Source organism: Chaetodon trifascialis, chromosome 16, assembly GCF_039877785.1.
Source record: "Chaetodon trifascialis isolate fChaTrf1 chromosome 16, fChaTrf1.hap1, whole genome shotgun sequence".
NCBI classification, from domain to species: domain Eukaryota; kingdom Metazoa; phylum Chordata; class Actinopteri; order Chaetodontiformes; family Chaetodontidae; genus Chaetodon; species Chaetodon trifascialis.
In genome coordinates, this window is record NC_092071.1 from 10244402 (window position 1) to 10263109 (window position 18708).

At 41.2% G+C, this 18708-nt stretch overlaps 3 protein-coding genes across 3 annotated transcripts; 1 reads left to right on the forward strand and 2 right to left on the reverse strand.

Annotated features, from left to right (window-relative positions):
• Positions 1-640: 640 nt before the first annotated feature.
• crcp (calcitonin gene-related peptide-receptor component protein) lies at positions 641-4278 on the reverse strand. Its single transcript, XM_070983065.1, has 6 exons — positions 4236-4278; positions 3379-3415; positions 2998-3096; positions 2787-2881; positions 2584-2641; positions 641-1403 (listed from the first exon to the last, which is right to left on the reverse strand). The coding sequence occupies exons 1-6, from the start codon at positions 4241-4243 to the stop codon at positions 1257-1259; spliced, it is 444 nt and encodes a 147-aa protein (XP_070839166.1). The 5' UTR covers positions 4244-4278; the 3' UTR covers positions 641-1256.
• A 1491-nt stretch (positions 4279-5769) lies between these two features.
• Positions 5770-11258, forward strand: asl (argininosuccinate lyase). The gene is made up of 16 exons (XM_070982854.1): positions 5770-5897; positions 6111-6305; positions 6964-7047; positions 7497-7553; positions 7684-7781; positions 7886-7963; positions 8075-8152; positions 8237-8289; positions 8426-8488; positions 8619-8733; positions 9019-9103; positions 9436-9495; positions 9600-9683; positions 9804-9884; positions 10206-10312; positions 10533-11258. The coding sequence occupies exons 1-16, from the start codon at positions 5883-5885 to the stop codon at positions 10675-10677; spliced, it is 1398 nt and encodes a 465-aa protein (XP_070838955.1). The 5' UTR covers positions 5770-5882; the 3' UTR covers positions 10678-11258.
• Positions 11259-12791: 1533 nt separating this feature from the next.
• On the reverse strand, positions 12792-17706 carry ca4c (carbonic anhydrase IV c). Its single transcript, XM_070982215.1, has 8 exons — positions 17652-17706; positions 15054-15101; positions 14322-14486; positions 14049-14194; positions 13566-13658; positions 13399-13465; positions 13075-13238; positions 12792-12980 (listed from the first exon to the last, which is right to left on the reverse strand). Exons 1-8 carry the CDS (start codon positions 17704-17706, stop codon positions 12792-12794), a joined length of 927 nt encoding a protein of 308 aa, XP_070838316.1.
• Between the last annotated feature and the right edge of the window lie 1002 nt (positions 17707-18708).

Here is an 18708-nt window from a genome sequence, read left to right on the forward strand (position 1 = left end):
TCTAAACCACACATCCTTCCTCTGCTGCTTCATAACATCCCTGCACAAAAAACATGAACTGATCCAGAGCCTGTAGTTGGAGAGCTTATGGGTTTATGTATCAGTGTGCAGTTTATATCCTGTGTAATCTCTGAGTGGTTACAGAAACCTATTGGATGTGTGCTGAACTGCACAACTCCAATAATATTATTTCAGGATGATCAAATATTTACTACCACTACTGATTATTACATTAGATCTATCCAATCTCCTAAAATGACCAATTTCAAACACAATTACAGATGTGTTGAGTTTATGGCACCCCACAGATGCTTTTCTACCCTTGTGTTGCATTCACAGACCTACAGGATGATGGAGGAGGAGGATGCACTGAAGATGTTCTCTGTAGGTGAAAAGGACATGATCATTGTCCTAATTTAGCACCAGTTCTTCAGTCTTTCATCTTGTACCACATATGAACCAGAATAAAAAGCCTGCAGCCTTTTCTGACAGCATATGTTGTGGTGTTAACTTCCCTGCTTGCAGACCACGTCATCAAAAGTGACAAAAAGCTGCAGGCACGTGTCAGCTGTTGTGTTCCACCATATTACAGAAGGAAATGATCAGCATGGATAAGAGACAACAAGCACCTCCTGGTTCATACAGTCTAGTCTCTTTATTACATAACAACTCTAATAACACCATCTGACCTTACAATAACGCTGTGCACCAATGCAAGTTTGACTGCATGACTGACTTATATTACAGCTTAGGAAATCATACAGCAAAAACCCTTATTTCTTTCTTTCACCGTGGTAGAATATCAGGACTAACATGAAGTCAAAAACCAAAAATACACCAGGTTAATAGCAGACTGTCTCTGCATAGACATTATCTGATGTGAAATACAAATTAGAGCAGTGAGATGCAAAACAACACATATGTGACTCACTCTCCAAAAACCTGTACTTATGACTGTGCACCTTTGATTTGAATCCAGTAGTATGATTGCATCTAAATCAGAAACAACCCATTCATCTTCTTCCATTCATTCAATGACTCACCTCAATGTGAATCATTTAATGAGGCATTTCAATTGTAAGGAGGTCCTTTTAGCCACAGCCTGACAGCCATTGTGCATCCAATCTCTGAGCAAGTTGTTCAGGTTCGACAGTGGTGCAAAATGGCACAAGTAAAAGCAACCAGTCTGGTTCTGTAATCATTTTAACCTTCACTCCAGTTCTCCACTTAAAGTATGAGTCACTTCTGTCACTGTGTCATGACTGTTCACCACCTTCATCCATCTCTGCATCTCCTTGAGCTGCGTTTTCCTGCTCCGGGTCACCGGGTAGGATGTCCGCAACCGTCTGGATGAGCTCCTCAATCTGCTCTTCTGATAACCGCTCTTCACTCTCTTCCACCATCTGAACACAAACAGAAATTTAAGGCCAGATTCACCAGTGTCTATCATTACAAACAATCCTTCACTTTAACTGATTTTATTTCCCTGTGTTTTGTGAACACTGGGTACTATAAAGCCACATATTTTCATCAGCAGATTGAGTTTTGTCACAGAATTGTAGATGTTCACATTTCCAAAATAGACAAGAAGTCCATGAAATGGACATGTTATGCGCACTTCCAGGCTCATACTTTTATTTTGAGGGGCTACTTGGAAACATTTACATACTTTGATGTCCAAAAAAACATCATGATTTCGCTCATACTTTCCATTGCTTTCTTTAACATGTCCATCTTACAACATAATATCGCAAATATCACAATATGACCCATTTAAAGTAAATTTTAAAATTGGATTTTTGAAGATCTACAGTTCCATGACAACTGGCAAAGTGTATCTGCTCATTAAAACCATGTGATTAATAGTAATAATTTGGTGCACATTTGCTTGGGATCTGTTTTCTGGATGTTGGCAGATTAAAACAACAGCAAGAAGTAAGTAAAAAAAACCCAGGAACTTAAATTAGTGTTTACCAACAGGGCTGGTCTGAGATCACATTCGCCTGTGCAAATATGCTTTGCATGTGAATGACAGCCAGTTCACTTTTCCAAGTGCACCACCACAGTTTATTGATGTTCCTGGTGACAGACTGGATGTCTGAAGACCTCCCAAATGCTTTATGGCCTGGCTGTACAAGCTGTACATGCCATGATCTGCTGTGAGTTGCATCTCCATAACTCTGACAGTGATTTCCCTTCTATAATTGAATCAATGGTGTCATGCAGAGTGCAGAAATGGCTCCACACAACTTGTGTTTTGGAACAGTGTGACACATTTAGTTGCTCAAAAATAAAACTAATGAGCATGTCCAGCAGCAGGAGGCGTCTGAGGGATTGACTCAAAGCAAACTGCAACGCCTGTGTTCATTGTAATGAAGGATGTCACCCAGAACAACAGCAAGGTTTACTGATGTCTTGGCAGTTGCTTTAAGCAGACAATACGTGTTAGCAAGATCAGTTGATTGTCAGGTTTGAATTTTTTTGTGGGACATGTTGACGGCAAGAAAAACAGTAGAACATCATTGCAAAAAAAGTGATACAGAGAGTTAAGATAACGTAATCATAGTATTTGGTGACACTCACTAGTTGAATTTCCACAGCTGTCTGTGGCCGGTGGTTCAGTAGCTGCAGTTTTTCTGCCCTGATGGGGGAAAATTATCAATGAGTTTATGTTATACAGTGCAAACATACATTATTTATCTTAAAAAAACAAAAAACAAAAACAACAATAAATACTGTGCATCTTATGTAATCTAACATATATGCCTTTATGAGATCTCACTGACTTTGTAAGTTTGTGAGGCAACATGGTGGTGAGGAAATCCTTGACGATCTCTGGACTCTGCCTGCTGCAGGGCGTCTTCGACAGGTACTTCAGTGTCTGTGTGGACATACCGAATAAACTGTGAGCACATGGTTGTAAAAGTGTAGATTTAACACAACAGACTCAGAGAGCAGGTTTAAGTGAGAGAAGAGAGAGCGAGGACATGTGCTGACCTCATACATGATGGTGTTGAGGTTCTGCTGCCCGGCGCTGTGCTTGTTCTTCCCGCTGTCCTTCCTCTGTTCCTTCAAGTCTGTCAGGAGTTTGAACACCTGAGAAACACACAGACACACAAATCTGAAGTGACATGAAATTATTTTTAACCACCGTGCCCTTTTCCTGTGTGATCTTTTTGAAGTTTATATCTTGAAAAAATAATCTAAACTTTGAAAATTCTATTTCATTTAGTTTTGTTCACAGAAATGAATGAAATGCTGAGATGTAGGCCTACTGTGTATTTTTTTTATAATGGTTTTCTTGCACCTCATAAAATCAAGATAGCCTCGCCATGAAGCTTTGGCGACCCCTTGTGGGGTTGGGAATGAGTGCCTTACCTCATAGTTACTGAGCATAGCAGCGTTAGCATTTTTCCTGAAAAGAAGAAAATACTTCATGTTCAAGGACTGATGTGACAATTGACAATGCAAAAATGCTTTTTTGTATGTAAGCCTTATGTTCACTATCAATTCATCATTTGACCGTTGTCTTCAATTGATTAATCCTGTGGTCTATAAAATGTCAGAAGTGAAAAAGAAAATACACCTATTATATTTTCCCAAAAGCACAAAGTGGCGTTCAACCGAGAGTTCAACCACAAACATATTAAATTTGTAGGTCAATTATCGGTAAAATGACATAAAATACAGAAAGAAGAAGAGTAAATTCTAATATTTGAGAAACTGGTACCAACAAATTCTCTGAAAATTAGTTAATGATTTATCAATTATCAAAAATGTAACTTTTTTTCAGTCAGTGACTAATTAATAAATCAACAGTTTTTACTTCACTAAGACAAAACTGAAAACGCTCTTTGAACCTTTCATTCAAAAGGTGGTGTCAGTTTGTGCTTAATGATCAAACAAGACTTCCAATGCTGTTTACAGCAAAGTGTATTGAACGTCTTATTATTTAAACCTTCTGTATGTCATTAAAACACAAACGCTCAGTGTCAGCCAGCTGTCTGATGAAACAAACAAATGACAGCATCGACTTATGAAAATGTGCCTAAAACCAGTTGGCCTCTCCGTTTCTCACAGACCGTTTGATAAGTTAAACGGAAACTGCCACAAAGACGTAGTTATTGTACCATTAACCACAGCATTTAGCTTAGGTTCAATTAAACATACAGACAGACCATTCAACAAAATCACTGTGCTATAAACTAAAGTAAATATCAATGAAAAAACCTTACACTTCCATGTCGCCTTGCTCTTTGCTTTGGTCCGTTGCAAAAGTGCCCGTGTTGAAACTGTATACCGGATCAAACGTTCCGCCGGCAACAAATTGGGTTTAGTGTTGCGACTTCTGCCTTTTTTTCACATTAAACACAAAAATGTCCTCACTGTTCCCGTTGTCTGTGGTCTTGTTTGTATCCGACTGTCAATTGCCTTTTTAAAATTTGATTGGCCTCCACTATGATGTTTGGTTTGTGCTGCCCTCTCCCTGTTTCAAAGGCCACTTTGTGTGTGTTTTTTTAAGTGCGGTTTATTCTGTAAATGTATTCCTGACGTAACACGTCCGTGCACTCGGTCAGTGGTGTTTGAAAGATGGAAAATAGGAAGCGCAAGAGTGGCGCGGAGAAGGCAGGAATTAAAAAGATGAAAGCTTTGGAAACAGACGCAGCCAGATGTGCTAAAATTGGCAACTTTTTCAGTAAAACGAGCTCGCGGTTGGAAACGACAAATGAGGACGATGAAACGGGCACGACAAGATGTTAAACTTTGCCTGCAAACCACCGTTCAAGTTAATTATTATGTCAATGAATTGTGCAGCGTTGTGGCATATAACATAACGTTATTTAAATTATAGTATGATGCGGCGCCACATAACTGGGAAGCTTTGTCTTGTAGCTCCTCAGTCAGAAGCAAGATCCAGCACCAAGAACAGAATATAGATTCAGATATTGTTGAAAAGCATGTGTTGTAAAGAACGTTGAGGTTGTGCACTCATGTTGATATAAATCTACATTGTGAAGCAACCCTTACTTGCACTGAATTGGAAATATTTTAGAAAAATACACTGAATTACAAGGCTTTACATAACAGTGCGCTATTGTAGACTTTAAATGTAAGGTTGTAATTACATGATTTTGAATCATGAAACTCCAGGGCTGAAAATGAGTCCCACTCTGGACCTGATGATAACAGACCAAAACATGTACTGAACCAGGAACTTTACAGTGGTCTCTGGGGGACAAACTGCATAATGCCTCTAAACACTGTTTATGTATTGCCTCAAAAAAAAATTGTATGTTTGGCATTTTGTACTGCAGTACCTTATGAGTTTACAAGTGACATATACCCCAGAACAGACAGACATGTAATGAGATTTTGTCGGTTGATAATACTGGCCTGTCTGACTTTAGTGCCTTTATTTTTCTTTGTTTCTTCAAATCTACTAGGGCAGTGGTGGGAAGTCAGTGCAGTCATATTTGCTGTGAACAAGCACAGGACCCCAAAACACAGAAATTATACACAAAAACTTTAAGAACGGTGATTTCTCAGTTTCTGTACAAGAATTAGACAAAGACGAGGGATGAGGGGGTGGGTGGGGTGCCACAGTAGGCGGACGGCCGACGACAACGATACGGCCCTGTTGACAGCCTACGTGGGAGACCCCGTAGTGGAAGTCTTCCAGACGCCTTCACGACCCGTTGCGCATGACGTAAAATGAAGCGTCGAACGTCTTCGGTCACGGCTTTTAAAGCGATACCTACAGCTTTTTAACTCGCTCGCGCTTGCCGTCGACAAACCCCTGTAATCAGTTCAGTCCGCTGGCAGTCAGTGTTACATCAGGCAAACATTTCATCAGACAAACCCGCTGCAGGAGCTCGATAAACATGGCGAATACGGAGGTAAGTTTAACGTTCAGCTTTAAAAACCGCGGCCACTGGTATCCGCGTGCGGTTTGAACACCCAGCTGGACGTTAAAGCAAGCTGTCAAACTCTCCTCTTCTTTTCCGCTAACTGTCAATGCCGTGTTGTGCCTGCTCGTTAAATGTGTTGTAGCTAACATGGATGTAGCACTGTACACACATTATTGCCCTTCTGTCTCCGCTGCTCATTAGGGAAGTAAACTTTGGGGAGGTCGTTTCGTGGGAGACACTGATCCCATCATGGAGAAGTTCAATGCATCCATCGCTTATGACCAGAGGATGTGGGATGTTGACATCCGTGGCAGCAAGGCTTATGTGAGAGCTCTGGAAAAGGCGAAGCTGGTCACCACGGATGAGATGAACCAAACTTTGCTCGGGCTGGATCAGGTGAACACACACACACACACACACACACACACACACACACACACACACACACAGAGAGAGAGAGAGAGAGAGAGAGAGAGAGAGAGAGAGAGAGAGAGAGAGAGAGAGAGAGAGAGAGAGAGAGAGAGAGAGAGAGCTTCAGGGAACATAGACTAACTTTATTAACACCAGACAATCTGGTTTTAACTCCAAGCTGTTAGCTGCACATGACTGGGCTGTATGATTATAAACTCAGTGATACATCTCTCTCTCATGCTTACATGCAAGGAAACACACCCCTTCTGCCCTGTGGATAAGTGTGTGTCACTGTCTGCCTTTCAGTGTTGATGTAAGTTAATAGATGACAGCTGAAAATGTGCCATGAACGCAGAATTCCTCACTGTATTCTGCTGAATGTGTGCTGAACAATACTATTATCATGTGACAAATGTCGGCTGCCACACAGCTCAGGTCAGGTTTCAGGCTGCCCTCTCTACAATGATGTTTTGCTTTGTCAGTGCAGGTGACATCAGGGAAGCAAAACAATACAGACACATGAATGATGTTGATCATGTTGACATGAAAATCTACAGAAGTGCCTAATGTTGCAGAGAATTCAGTGGCTGCATATACATACATATTTAGCCTACGTAATGATAGTCATTTTTTTATCGTCCAGATTTCTGAAGAGTGGTCCCGAGGTGTTTTTGTGATCAAACCTGGAGATGAAGACATTCATACTGCCAATGAGCGCAGGCTAAAGGTGAGGTAAAGCTGGTTTGTTCTGCAGAGTAAAATTGCATTTCACATACAAATATACAGCAGTTCATGGTTTGTTCCATAGGTAATGTTTTGTGACACCTCAAAAAGGAGACAGACTTGAAAAGATCTTATTATGATTGTTTGTCAGATAATTATTTGATAATTCCGTTTTACTGAATTTTTAATTCTGCGCATTATTTCTATTGGTTATTATAACGTCATACTGTTAATGCACTGTACTTTATTGAAGTCAGACAAGGAAAGAAACACAAGTGGTCAGACGATCTGTATGATTGTTTGGGAGCGCAATCAACCAGAAACTCATGGATAGTGTTTGTGCTTTTACTCTTTGAGTTATGGGCTGTAAACATACTGTTTTCCTACAGCCCTGAATGCTTGGTGATGTTACGATGATAAATGCTGTAGTCATTTTACTGGCGGTCTTTTCAGGAGCTGATTGGTGCACCTGCAGGGAAGCTGCACACTGGCAGGAGCAGAAACGACCAGGTCTGTCTTTACAACATCAAACCGCAATGACTGAATTTGTGTTTGGAGGTGCAGTCGATGTAGTGCTTCAATGGAAGGATGAGCAGATTAAGTGTGATGAGAGTGAGATGTGTGTGTTTGGGTTGACCAGGTCGTGACTGACATGAGGCTGTGGCTACGAGACGCCATCTCAACCCTGATGGATAATGCCCTACAGCTGATCTCTACCATGGTGGAGCGGGCAGCAGCGTGAGACAGATACACTCTGGTACACACAAACACACGCATCTGCTTGTAACCACTTTCTTTAAGTCGCCCTGTGGTGTCTTCTGTCACCTCTTTTTAAATCTCAGAGAAATTGACGTCCTGTTTCCTGGTTATACCCACATGCAGAGGGCTCAGCCAATCAGATGGAGCCACTGGATTCTAAGGTGCCCTTTTTATGAAGCCAAGCCTACGTAGCACGCCTCCCATCTTTTTATATTAAGTGACGTTTCATTCATGTCAGTCTTGTGCTTCTCTTTCCCCACTCAAACCTCCAGTCACGCTGTTGCTCTGAGCAGAGATGTGGACCAACTTCAAGAGATCAAGAAAAGAGTTAACGTTTTGCCCCTTGGCAGGTATGCTGTGAACTCAGCTCAACTGTCTGACAATGATTTTCACCCACAGACATGAATGATTATTCAGGATTCTTGTGTTTACAGTGGTGCCATCGCCGGGACACCGTTCGACATCGACAGGGAGCTGCTGCGGAAAGGTCAGGCCAAAAATGACTGCTGTCCGGGGAAAGTGTTTCATAGCACTTCTGTTCCAGTCATCTTTCACCTGGTTTATGTATGGAATATGTATTTAAAAAATGAAACAAAATAATTTCTCCTCATCTGGATCTGCAGAGTTGGACTTTGCTGACATCAGTCTTAACAGCATGGATGCTACAGGCCAAAGAGACTTTGTTGGTACGTAACCCACACATCTCAGTCTGCTCCATAAATGGATATGAACAGTGAAAATACAAATTAAGCAACCTTTTCTCTAAATGTTCTTTAGTTTCACATCTTTTTCCTGTGTGTGTGTGTGTTTCCTTAGTGGAGTTCCTGTTCTGGGCTTCATTGTGTTTGACTCATCTCAGTAAGATGGCCGAAGACCTGATGCTGTACAGCACAAAGGAGTTCTCCTTCATCACACTCTCTGATGCCTACAGGTCGGCTTGTGTGTTATTATGTGATCCTACAGTTTGCACATGCTGCTAACACTGCGCAGCTTTGGATGAAAGCATTGTTTTGTGGCAGCGTACGAAACTCTCTGTGTGTAAAAATGAAAACACAAGTGTAAGTCGTCACTGTAACTGTCAGTCTGGCCTTGTGAAGTGCATTTGAAATCTTAGAGCTGGTATCAGTGCATTGAAGCCCAGTCCTTTACTGTGCTGTTGGTGCATGTGTTCATGTATTTCCCTTCTTTCATCTCACCTATACATGTGTGTGAGTAGCACAGGCAGCAGTCTGATGCCCCAGAAGAAGAATGCTGACAGCCTGGAGCTCATCAGGAGCAAAGCAGGTCGTGTCTTTGGCAGAGTAAGACCTCTGATGAACCCTTTTTTTTAATCATCTGTTTATCTGGTGCCTGTTTGGGTCAAATGATGACACAAAACGCATAATATAAGTTATAATGCTGGAAGCTTTCCTTTGGAAAACCAGCGCCCTCATGTGCCAGAAAGCGATCACTAGTTTTTTCAGCAAGAATTAAACCTGGCAGCCCACGGTCTAAAAGTCAGGTTTTGCTAGTCAGAGCTTCATGGATGAATCTTTCTACCTTTCTGAAGCAGAGCAGCACATTCAGACTAGCTTTGACGCAATGCTTGCATTGTTCTCATCAAGCTAAAGTTTTGCCTTTCTCCATATTTCAGTGTGCAGGGTTCATGATGACGCTGAAGGGCCTGCCCAGCACCTACAACAAAGACCTGCAGGTATGAAAGCGTGTCTTTGTGTGCTTTCACTTCTATAGAAGGACTTTTTTTCTGGCTATTTCCTGTCTAACTTTATTGTCTTTGTCCTTGTCATCCATCCTCAGGAGGATAAGGAGGCCATGTTTGACTGCTATGACACTGTTCACGCTGTGCTGCAGGTGACAACTGGAGTCATGTCAACTCTCAAGGTCAGTCAAGTCATTGTAGTTTTGAAGAATAGAAACACTGCTCGGCCTCATGGGTACAACGTGCATTTCAAAAGACAAATTGATATTGACGTGTCCTTTGATGTTTCTCCCGTGTTTCAGATTAACCAGAGTGTGATGGAAGCAGCGCTCAGTCCTGACATGTTGGCTACTGACTTGGCCTACTACCTTGTGAGGAAGGGGGTGAGTAGTGTTTAGGTAAATTTCTATCCAAATACAAATTGTAAGAATAATAAGAACTCATCTGCCTCAGCTCTCTACAATACTTACTTATTTTTTAATTCTGGCTTGTAACAGTGGCTGAGAAACAAATTCTTGGAATAATCTACACTTTATTTTGAATTTCATGTGACTCCATCTGACAAGAACCACAATAAACAGAAACTAGATGAAAAAACTGAACTTAAAAAATACTCAAAATATGGTATACCTCTAATCAAGACAATAACAAATGTATTTCTTATGCTTTTCCATGTATGGAAACTCTGTTATTCTGTGCTGCAGGTGCCATTCAGAGAGGCCCATGGCCTCTCTGGTAAAGCTGTGTTCACAGCTGAATCCAAAAATATCGCCCTGAACCAACTCACTGGAGACGACCTGAGTGCTGTTAGGTGAGTCTTTTCATTCACACACACACATACACACACACACACACACACACACACACACACACACACACACACACACACACACACACGCTCACACTAAAACTAAAACCCCTTAAACTTTCTCTGTTTCATGGAACAGTATTGGAAGTACTGCAGTTTCTGCTTGAGCCATTATGTCTCACGAGTTTCTCTCTCTTCTCTTCTTTGTTTCTCTTCATTTTAGCCCTCTGTTTGAAAGTGACGTGTCCTCAGTGTGGGACTACAGGAGCAGTGTGGAGCAGTACAGAGCCCCTGGAGGCACGGCCAAGAGTAGCGTTGCTGCACAGGTAGAACACCTGAGGACCTGGCTTAAGAAACAGGCGCAGTGACCTTCGACTGAATTTCAGCCTAAAATTTTGAATCAGGTTTACTGCCACAATTAATAGATCAATAAGAAATGTCAGATTGAGGTCAAAGTGACTAATCACTTGAAAACCACACTGCCTTTTAAACATTTTCCTCTAAGTACCTGTGTCATGTGACTAGGTTGGTATGTAACCAAGGAATGTTTCAAAGTGTACAATGAACCTGTAAATGGATGACAACATGAATAAATGTTACTGAGTGTTTTAAAGCCTGATCCATTAAGTCTGACTGATCTGAGGCACTTTATCTTCCATACAGACTCAAGATGGCGCTGTTTAGCTCACACAAAGTAAATTATGTGAGGGGTTAGTTCATTTCATAAAACTCACCTGTTGATGAGATTCACAGAGGGTACAAAAACAAAAGGTGAGGCAAGGCAAATTTATTTCTACAGGTCATTTTTAAGCAAAAGTTTAAGGTACATTTGTTAGGCTGTCTATACAGAAACGTTCTGTAAAAATGCTTAAGGCATGCATTCCTAAGTAAAATGATTAAAGACTCAGTAATCCTAAAAGAGCTCAAATAAAGTCACTTGTAAATCTGGCAGAAAGTTTCTCCAGTTTTAATTTCATTAATGTTGATTACAATATATACAAAACAATGCTTTAGGCACTTAGAGGGTCATATCATAAGCAGCAATAGAGAAGAAGCTGTTCCTCTGGCAGACAATCACAGATATTTACTGTACATATAGAACTCATCAGGTTTTCCCACTAATAATAAAACAAGTTTACAGTACATTTAGAAAATGCCTTAATCCTCTAATCTTACTCCTGTAAACCCCTAATTCTACACTTCTTATTCATCACACCTCTGTCACACGTAAAAGCAGATTGGAGCTAATGTAAAGGGAAACTGTGCAAATATAAAATATTGAATTCTAATGACAAGAAAAACAAGGAAAGCTGACATAAAGCCCTGCTGAGGTAAAGATCCCCACTCCGCTGCAGGACATTAAAAGTCACATTGAGACCGAGTGGTATCCAGAGGTGAGCTAACTCATCTTACTAATTCAAAACTGATGATTACAGAGTCAGTATCACTATTTGTCTACAGTCTACAGCCATGCTAGCAGGTGTGTGAGGCTGGGCTCAGGTACCTTGAGCTAAATGCTAAAGCTAACATGCTGATGTTCAGCAGGTATGTTTACCATGAGGCCAACCTTAGTTTAGCGTGTTCACATGCTACCATATGCTAATAAGCACTAAACACAGAGTATAACTGGGAGTGATTAGAATGTCATTAGTAATTGTTAATAAACCTAAGTAATGGACAAACTAAGATTTTGACCTCACGATGGCGCTAGTGTCATGGCAAACCATTCAATAGCTGTTGAGCTATTTCATTGAAAACAATCTTAACCTCATGGTGGCACCATACAAAAAAATAGAGGATCACCAGAGTCGTTTGGGTACATCGTGAGGGAACCATGAATGTCTGTACAAAGTTTCACAGCAGTCTATTTTATAGGTACCGAGATACTTCAGTCTGGACCAAAGTGTTGAACTAAACATTTCATCCTCAGAGCCACGACGCTACTGCGTTCAGCATTAATATTCTTAAAGACAGGTACACTGTGACTAAATATTAAAGGCCCAGTGTGTAGGATTTAGATTTAAGAGTTGTTATGTTTCCATATCTTAGAATGAGCTCTTTGCATCCTCTTTCACAGAGTCAGCCATGTTGCGCCGCCATATTTCTACGGTTGCCCAGAAGAGACAAACCGAACGCCGGCTCTACCGGCGCCTTTCACGTTTCAGGGGAGGGTGGGGGATAATCAGCCACTAAATGCGAACACTGGATCTTTAAGAGTGAATAAATGTACCAATACTAAAACGAAAACAATGTCTTGAAGTTTGGGGAAAGTGAAAAATTAACATTGACCTGACACATTAACTTCTCTCACTGTCTCAGCATTCATGTTCAATTTAGTACTTTCTGTAAGTGTACAGACATTTAGTCAAATGAATAACCATAAACATAATTAACAGTTTGCAGTTTCGCTATCACACAGGTAAAAGTTGCCTATACATACAGTAGCTCTTGTCACCTAAATCAGGTGTTTTCATGTACTCAGTCAGTGCATCACGCCCGCTGTCCCGAGCACAACCGAGAGAGCGCCGAACCACACGTGGATCACACCCGTCAGAGCTGCACTCGCCTTGGACCGGTACACAACTCTGCCGTCCAGAGGCTGCGTCGGTCTGAAGATGTTCATCATGGGCTGTCCCGTCCAGAACCGGCACTGCAGAGCTATTGCATCCAGCTGGAGTGAAGAGGAGAGGAGTGACTGACCGGTTGCTTTTCCCAGGCACTGGTCCTTCAGTCGTTTATTTGTTATCGCAATCTATACTACTCACCTGTCGACTGCTGATGGACAGGGTCCTGTGAAACACCGTCCAGGCCACTGCCTGTTCACACCCTGGGGTCGTCATGGAGCCCACGTAGCGGTAATAACTGTGGAGCTCCTTCGCTGATGGGATGATGTCACTGAGTCGAAAGTTTGGGATCACCGTGCTGCTGCCTTAACACAGAAACGAGGGAGGAGGAGTGTACAGAGGAAAAGGTGGGTAAAATTATACAATAGACTGAAAAAAGCTTTAATCAAAAGGGCCCTTATATAATAATAATAATAATAATAATAATAATAATAATAAATGTTCTTCATATTTAAGTAACCATACCATTGTTTTGTACTCTGCCCAAAGCAGATATTATTGCATCCAAAGGAGGATGATCATCCGTCGTTTCCTGTGAAGAAGATACCATCAACATGGTGGCACAAGCCTCAATAATTTCTTTTTGATTCTTTTATTAAGAATACAGAGTTATGAACATGTCAATGTATTACCTCAAACAGGAATGCGAGCAGAGCTATACCCGCCATATCATGCTCTGCCTCTGCCAGAGAGCCGTACGGCTCCTTGATGTGGACTATATGCAGCTGGAAACCCAAAACACAGCAAAATGAGTTACAGTGTAGTGGAGCGCATTTTATACCACAGTTCACTGTATAACACACACCTCTGTTAGAATATTACCTGCACTCTGGCTATAGCTTCCTGGGTGAATTAATTAATAATGGTTAGTTTCTCCTCTGATTGGCTGATTTGACAAAACTGCACTATCCCAGTAAACATGACCTCATACCATGTTATACTGCCCCCACACTAAGCCTATATGACCTGCATGTGGTGCAGAGATAAAAAACAAAACAAAACAAAACAAAAAATATAATCCTCTTGATTTAAGTAAAATAAGTGCACCAGACAACAGTTTTAATTCTCCAGCTTTAGCCTATTTGTGCACCACAGTTGGCTCCTGTGTGACGTACCTCCATGGGGAACCTTTCTCCATCAATGGTGTGCTCTGATCCTGGTCTCCCATTACCTCCCCAGTGGAAGTGAAACTGGGCGGCTCTGTAGTGACCCGGCAGAGCGCCTCCTGTCAGTCGGACCGACTGCGGTAGAAGAAAGTGAGCTGCAGGGAAGAGAGACTGTCTCTCAATATAGATGTAAAACTACATTAACAAACCAGAGAAGTTCAACATCTAGCAGCAACATTTGGTGTGGAGGGGAAGAGGACAGAGAAGAGGACTCGCCATTACCAGAGTGTCCTTTGTTTTCCACTGTGATGTTGTTTGTGTTGGTGTGACCGATGAAGTTGAAGGGTGGCAGGGCGCTGTTGACGTGCACTTTGCTGGTGACAATATTAATCGGTGACTGGCGTAATCCTCCACAGCTGGGAAACTGAGCTGCCCAGCGGCTCGGGTCTAAACAAACACACAAACAACCGCAGAAGCATCAGCAAGAGCAGAAGAGATCAGTTGGCTGTTTCAAACCACTCAAGTTTGTCTTCCACTCAGCGTCTTTAAAGCTCCTGAAAACATAATCTTCAGTTCCCCTCTACTGTGGAAAAGGTTTCTAGTATCCCACTGAGAATGAACATACACTTGTGCTTAATTAGCTGTAAAACCACAGCTTTGACAAAACAGCCTGTTACAAACTGCAGGTTTTGGAGCTTCACTCATTAAAGCGGGTTTAGCTTTTTACCTGAAAACAGCTGCCTGCTCAGGCTGAGTATGACACTATGAAAGAGCGACCCCTTTGATAGTCATGTGATCTGGCAGTCCACCAGTATAATCGCATGATGAAGCTGTAAGTCTGAATTCATCACGTGGATCTAATGATCAAAAATCGTGCAATAGCTTTTTTTAATTTAGGTGGATCACCTCTAAAACAACCAAACCTGTGCAGATCAGCGTTTAACTTGCAGACGCGTTCGTCACAGGCTCGTGGTGGATGTGTCACATGTTCTTTCAGTTTTCCTCTGGTCTTACCTCTGCATGTGTCGTCACAGGAGTACTGGCTCTGGTAACACCACTGAGCTGGAGAGACAGTGCAGCACTCAGGTCAGACACAGACATACAGTTTATTCTTGTTCAGGACATTTCTCCCCTGTGCCAAACAAGATGTTAATAGATGAGTATTAATTCTTCTCTCTTTCACGCTCTATTAACCACAGTGGGTTTTTTTCCTCAGTCAGCAGTCTTAATAGCTGATCTGCTAATGTGTTTGTGCAGCTGAACTTTGAGAAGTCTCTCTCTCTCACACACACATAAGCCAAGATAATTATTAATGCTCAAATTACTAATCCTGCCCTTCACTTGTCTTTTTGTGCTCATCAATAAAATTTTAATGATTTGATAGCACTTATTCAAACAAAGCCTGACAAAGGCATCAGCAATGGCAAATTTAAGGATGAATTGCAGTCACGGGACACAGTTCAGTGACCTCCTGACTCGCTGTTGGTGCTGAGTTCGAGGTCACACTGGCCTGAAAACGTGGAACCACTTTGAACAAGTAGGGTTAAAAAGAAAACACAATGATCACTTTGATTCAGCAGCGTAGCTAAAAAAAACAGCTGTAGTGACAAAACGCTAAATACATAAAAGTGTTATCCCTTATTTATGATGTGATCTTTGGTGGGAAATTCATTCAATTACATAAACATTTTTCCGCATTTGTTTTAAAGCAATGAAACCAAAAAAGGTCCTGTTTTGAGAATACAGTGGGCGACACAATCGCCCAAAGTGTTTTCATTTGCAAAACAGCAAACACATGTTCCATAAAACTGTTAGCAATTTAAGTCTGTGTAATATATACTTGGTATGCAACACTAGGAGGTATGCTGAACTTGTAAGCAGATTTTTCCTTGTTTCTCACTGTTAACAGCCGGTGCCATTAGCCAATCAGAGTTGAATATATAGACCCCAGGCTGATGTACACTGTTAAAATAGACACATAAATGTGCAGCAGGGCTCATAATGCCTGTTCAATCACAGCTAAATTGCCATTAATGACTTACATACCATGTTAAAATAGATGGAGAAACTTCACTGTCTTATGCAGCGTTCATCAATTAATTAAATGATTCCAGTGACTGTACATAAACCAAACGCTGTGAGTTGCAGATCGAGATACAGGCTGATTTTTAATCTTTCAGACCAGTGAGTTGTGTGTTGTGCAACAGTGGTTGTGATTACACTGATTGCATTCAGTGTAAAGTGGATCTCTGGCTCAGAAAACCTTTATCCAGCTCCTTAACTGCCTCTACGCCGCTGCATTAAACACCTCCATCCAACAGGTGCTGATGAAGTCATTTAGCCTTGCGCTGTGGTTGTGTATTGTGTTGCTGATGTGAATGAAACTCCAGTGTCTGACTCTGCGGTGGGAATGAAGGGCGCTATAGAGAACCATTTAGCTAATATAGGAACACAGATTAACCCCGCTGCTTCCCACAATGCCACTCTTTGAAAGGGGACAACAGTTCTCACCAACTGAGAACAATGCACAGGTGGAGGTTGGCTTTACTCCACCTGGCTCATACACCTGTGCCAAACTGAGCAGTGAGGAAAAGTCACACCTAAGAAAATCCACTGGAAGTCCACCAGCTTTGATTTCTTTTTACTTTCTTTTCCTTTTCTTCTAATTATATGATGTTTTCTAATGAACCAGTGTAGAGAAATTACTCAGTTAAATTTTTTTGCCTTTAAAGTGACACACTGTGACTTTTGGAAGAAAAAAAAAAGACATGTTCGTCCTCTGAAGAACAAGACGTTGCGCTCATAAACAGCTGAAAATGCCACAGCTCAGTTCAGTGCACTCAGGCGTTTGGTGGCTAATGTTAGCTCATGTTAGCTAACTTTAGAGAGATATTTAACTTTGACTAGTGAGCGAGTTTTCTGACTTCATGAGTTTTGTTTTCAAGAAAATTCTGCTTTAAAAATAAACAAGTTTACCTGAAACCCCAGCTTCAGAACAAACATTAGTCAATTAACTGATAAATTGATTGACAGACATATAATCAGAAACTTTTTTGATAACCCTTTAATCTTTTAAGTTGCTTTTCCAGCAAAAAATACTTCAAATCTTGAGGGGAGAATTGACTGATTTTGCTTGTCTTAAGTTAGTAAATTAAATATTCTGGGGCTTTGGCCCGTCCTTCAGACAAAACGTTTCATGATTTCACTTCAAGCTCTGTAATTTTTTTCCCAACTGCTATTCATATTTTCACTGCTTTCTGATGTTTTATAGACCAAAACTTAATGAATTCATTCAAAAAGTAATCTGCAGATTATTCATTGGTAATGAAAATAATTGTTAGTTGTGGCACTTGAAACTCTGATCACTAGTTTACAGTATTTGTCTACATACTGTGCCTTGAAGAGAATAATAAAAATAAAATAAAATAAATAAAAATAAAAAAATTTGAATTTGAAAGCATATCTTTGTGTTAAAGTAAGGTTTTTTTTGTTGAAAATCCTCTACGTGTGTGTGCGTTTGTGTTTGCATGTGTGTGTTTGCATGTGTGTGTGTGTGTGTGTGTGTGTGTGTGTGTGTGTGTGTGTGTGTGTGTGTGTGTGTGTGTGTCCTACCTGTGCACTGACAGAGGAGAGAAAGCAGTGTCAGGAGGTAGACAGAAAAATCCATGATCAGCACAGAGACCAGAGGAGATCCTGACAGACTAATGTCACTCGCCTTCACATACTGACTCTGAGCTGCTTTGGAGGGTGGGACGGAGATGGTCATGAGTAGGACAAAAAGCGCGCGTGTGTGTGTGTGTGTGTGTGTGTGTGTGTGTGTGTGTGTGTGTGTGTGTGTGTGTGTGTGTGTGTGTGTGTGTGTGTGTGTGTGTGTGTGTGTGTGTGTGTGGTGAGACAAAGAAAGAGGAAAAAGTCACCCTCAGCAGTCAGGTGTCCTAATGAGGAAATACAGACACCTGCTGGTAAAATCGGATACTGTTGGTGTTACTTCCAGTCAGGGTCCTGTTTAAACCTGAAAGGATATTAATACATGGGCTCTGGAACACTTTGTAAAACCACTGCAAACACAGTTTGTTTGCAAATGATTGATTCTGTTTCTATTTATGTTTTACCTCTTTGGAATCAAGATGTAGAATAATGATACTGAAATGAAAGCTAAATGGTCGCAGCCTTTTTCACAGAGGACATTGCAACACATTACAATAGGAATTATGGCTGCATTCCATTTAGCTGCTTCACTTTCAGGGTCTTGCTGCTGCTCATGCTGGCTCACTGTCATGACTTCCTGAGACACTTGTATAGAACAGAGCCATTGTTCACGTGAACATGGAGCTTTTAGTATGAGTCAAATGTCAGCTGTGATTTTCAGGCTTGTATTTAGCATGTTAGCTCACTGAACAGGGGCTGAGGTGATGTGATTAATGTTATTAGTTACACCTGTGTGTTTTCTTCTATGGCAAGTCAATTGCTGAGTGTGGTGGTGGGTGAAAATACAGAATACAATGGAACATCTGAGAGCAATTAAAACTTGCGGACAATGATGGCACAGCTCAGGAACATCATGGAGAGTGAAACATTAAGCTGTAAAACTGTAAAAAACTGTTAATTAAAAAAAATGCAGCTTTTTCTTTGGCAGTCTTCTGAATTTAAAATTACCTCCACTGTTTCC

What these genes read in the sequence shown, in the direction of transcription:
- crcp (XM_070983065.1), bottom strand. An exon ending in CTATGCTCAGTAACTATGAG is followed by an intron (nt 3,097 to 3,378) that starts GTAAGGCACTCA and finishes TGTGTTTCTCAG; the next exon opens with GTGTTCAAACTCCTGACAGA. An exon ending in TTGCCTCACAAACTTACAAA is followed by an intron (nt 2,642 to 2,786) that starts GTCAGTGAGATC and finishes TTCCCCCATCAG; the next exon opens with GGCAGAAAAACTGCAGCTAC.
- asl (XM_070982854.1), top strand. An exon ending in ATGGTGGAGCGGGCAGCAGC is followed by an intron (nt 7,782 to 7,885) that starts GTGAGACAGATA and finishes TTTAAATCTCAG; the next exon opens with AGAAATTGACGTCCTGTTTC. An exon ending in CCTACAACAAAGACCTGCAG is followed by an intron (nt 9,496 to 9,599) that starts GTATGAAAGCGT and finishes ATCCATCCTCAG; the next exon opens with GAGGATAAGGAGGCCATGTT.
- ca4c (XM_070982215.1), bottom strand. Translation starts at nt 17,706, where the DNA reads ATGGATTTTTCTGTCTACCTCCTGACACTGCTTTCTCTCCTCTGTCAG. An exon ending in GGGCAGAGTACAAAACAATG is followed by an intron (nt 13,239 to 13,398) that starts GTATGGTTACTT and finishes TTCTGTGTTAAG; the next exon opens with GCAGCAGCACGGTGATCCCA. An exon ending in TGTCCATCAGCAGTCGACAG is followed by an intron (nt 12,981 to 13,074) that starts GTGAGTAGTATA and finishes TCTTCACTCCAG; the next exon opens with CTGGATGCAATAGCTCTGCA.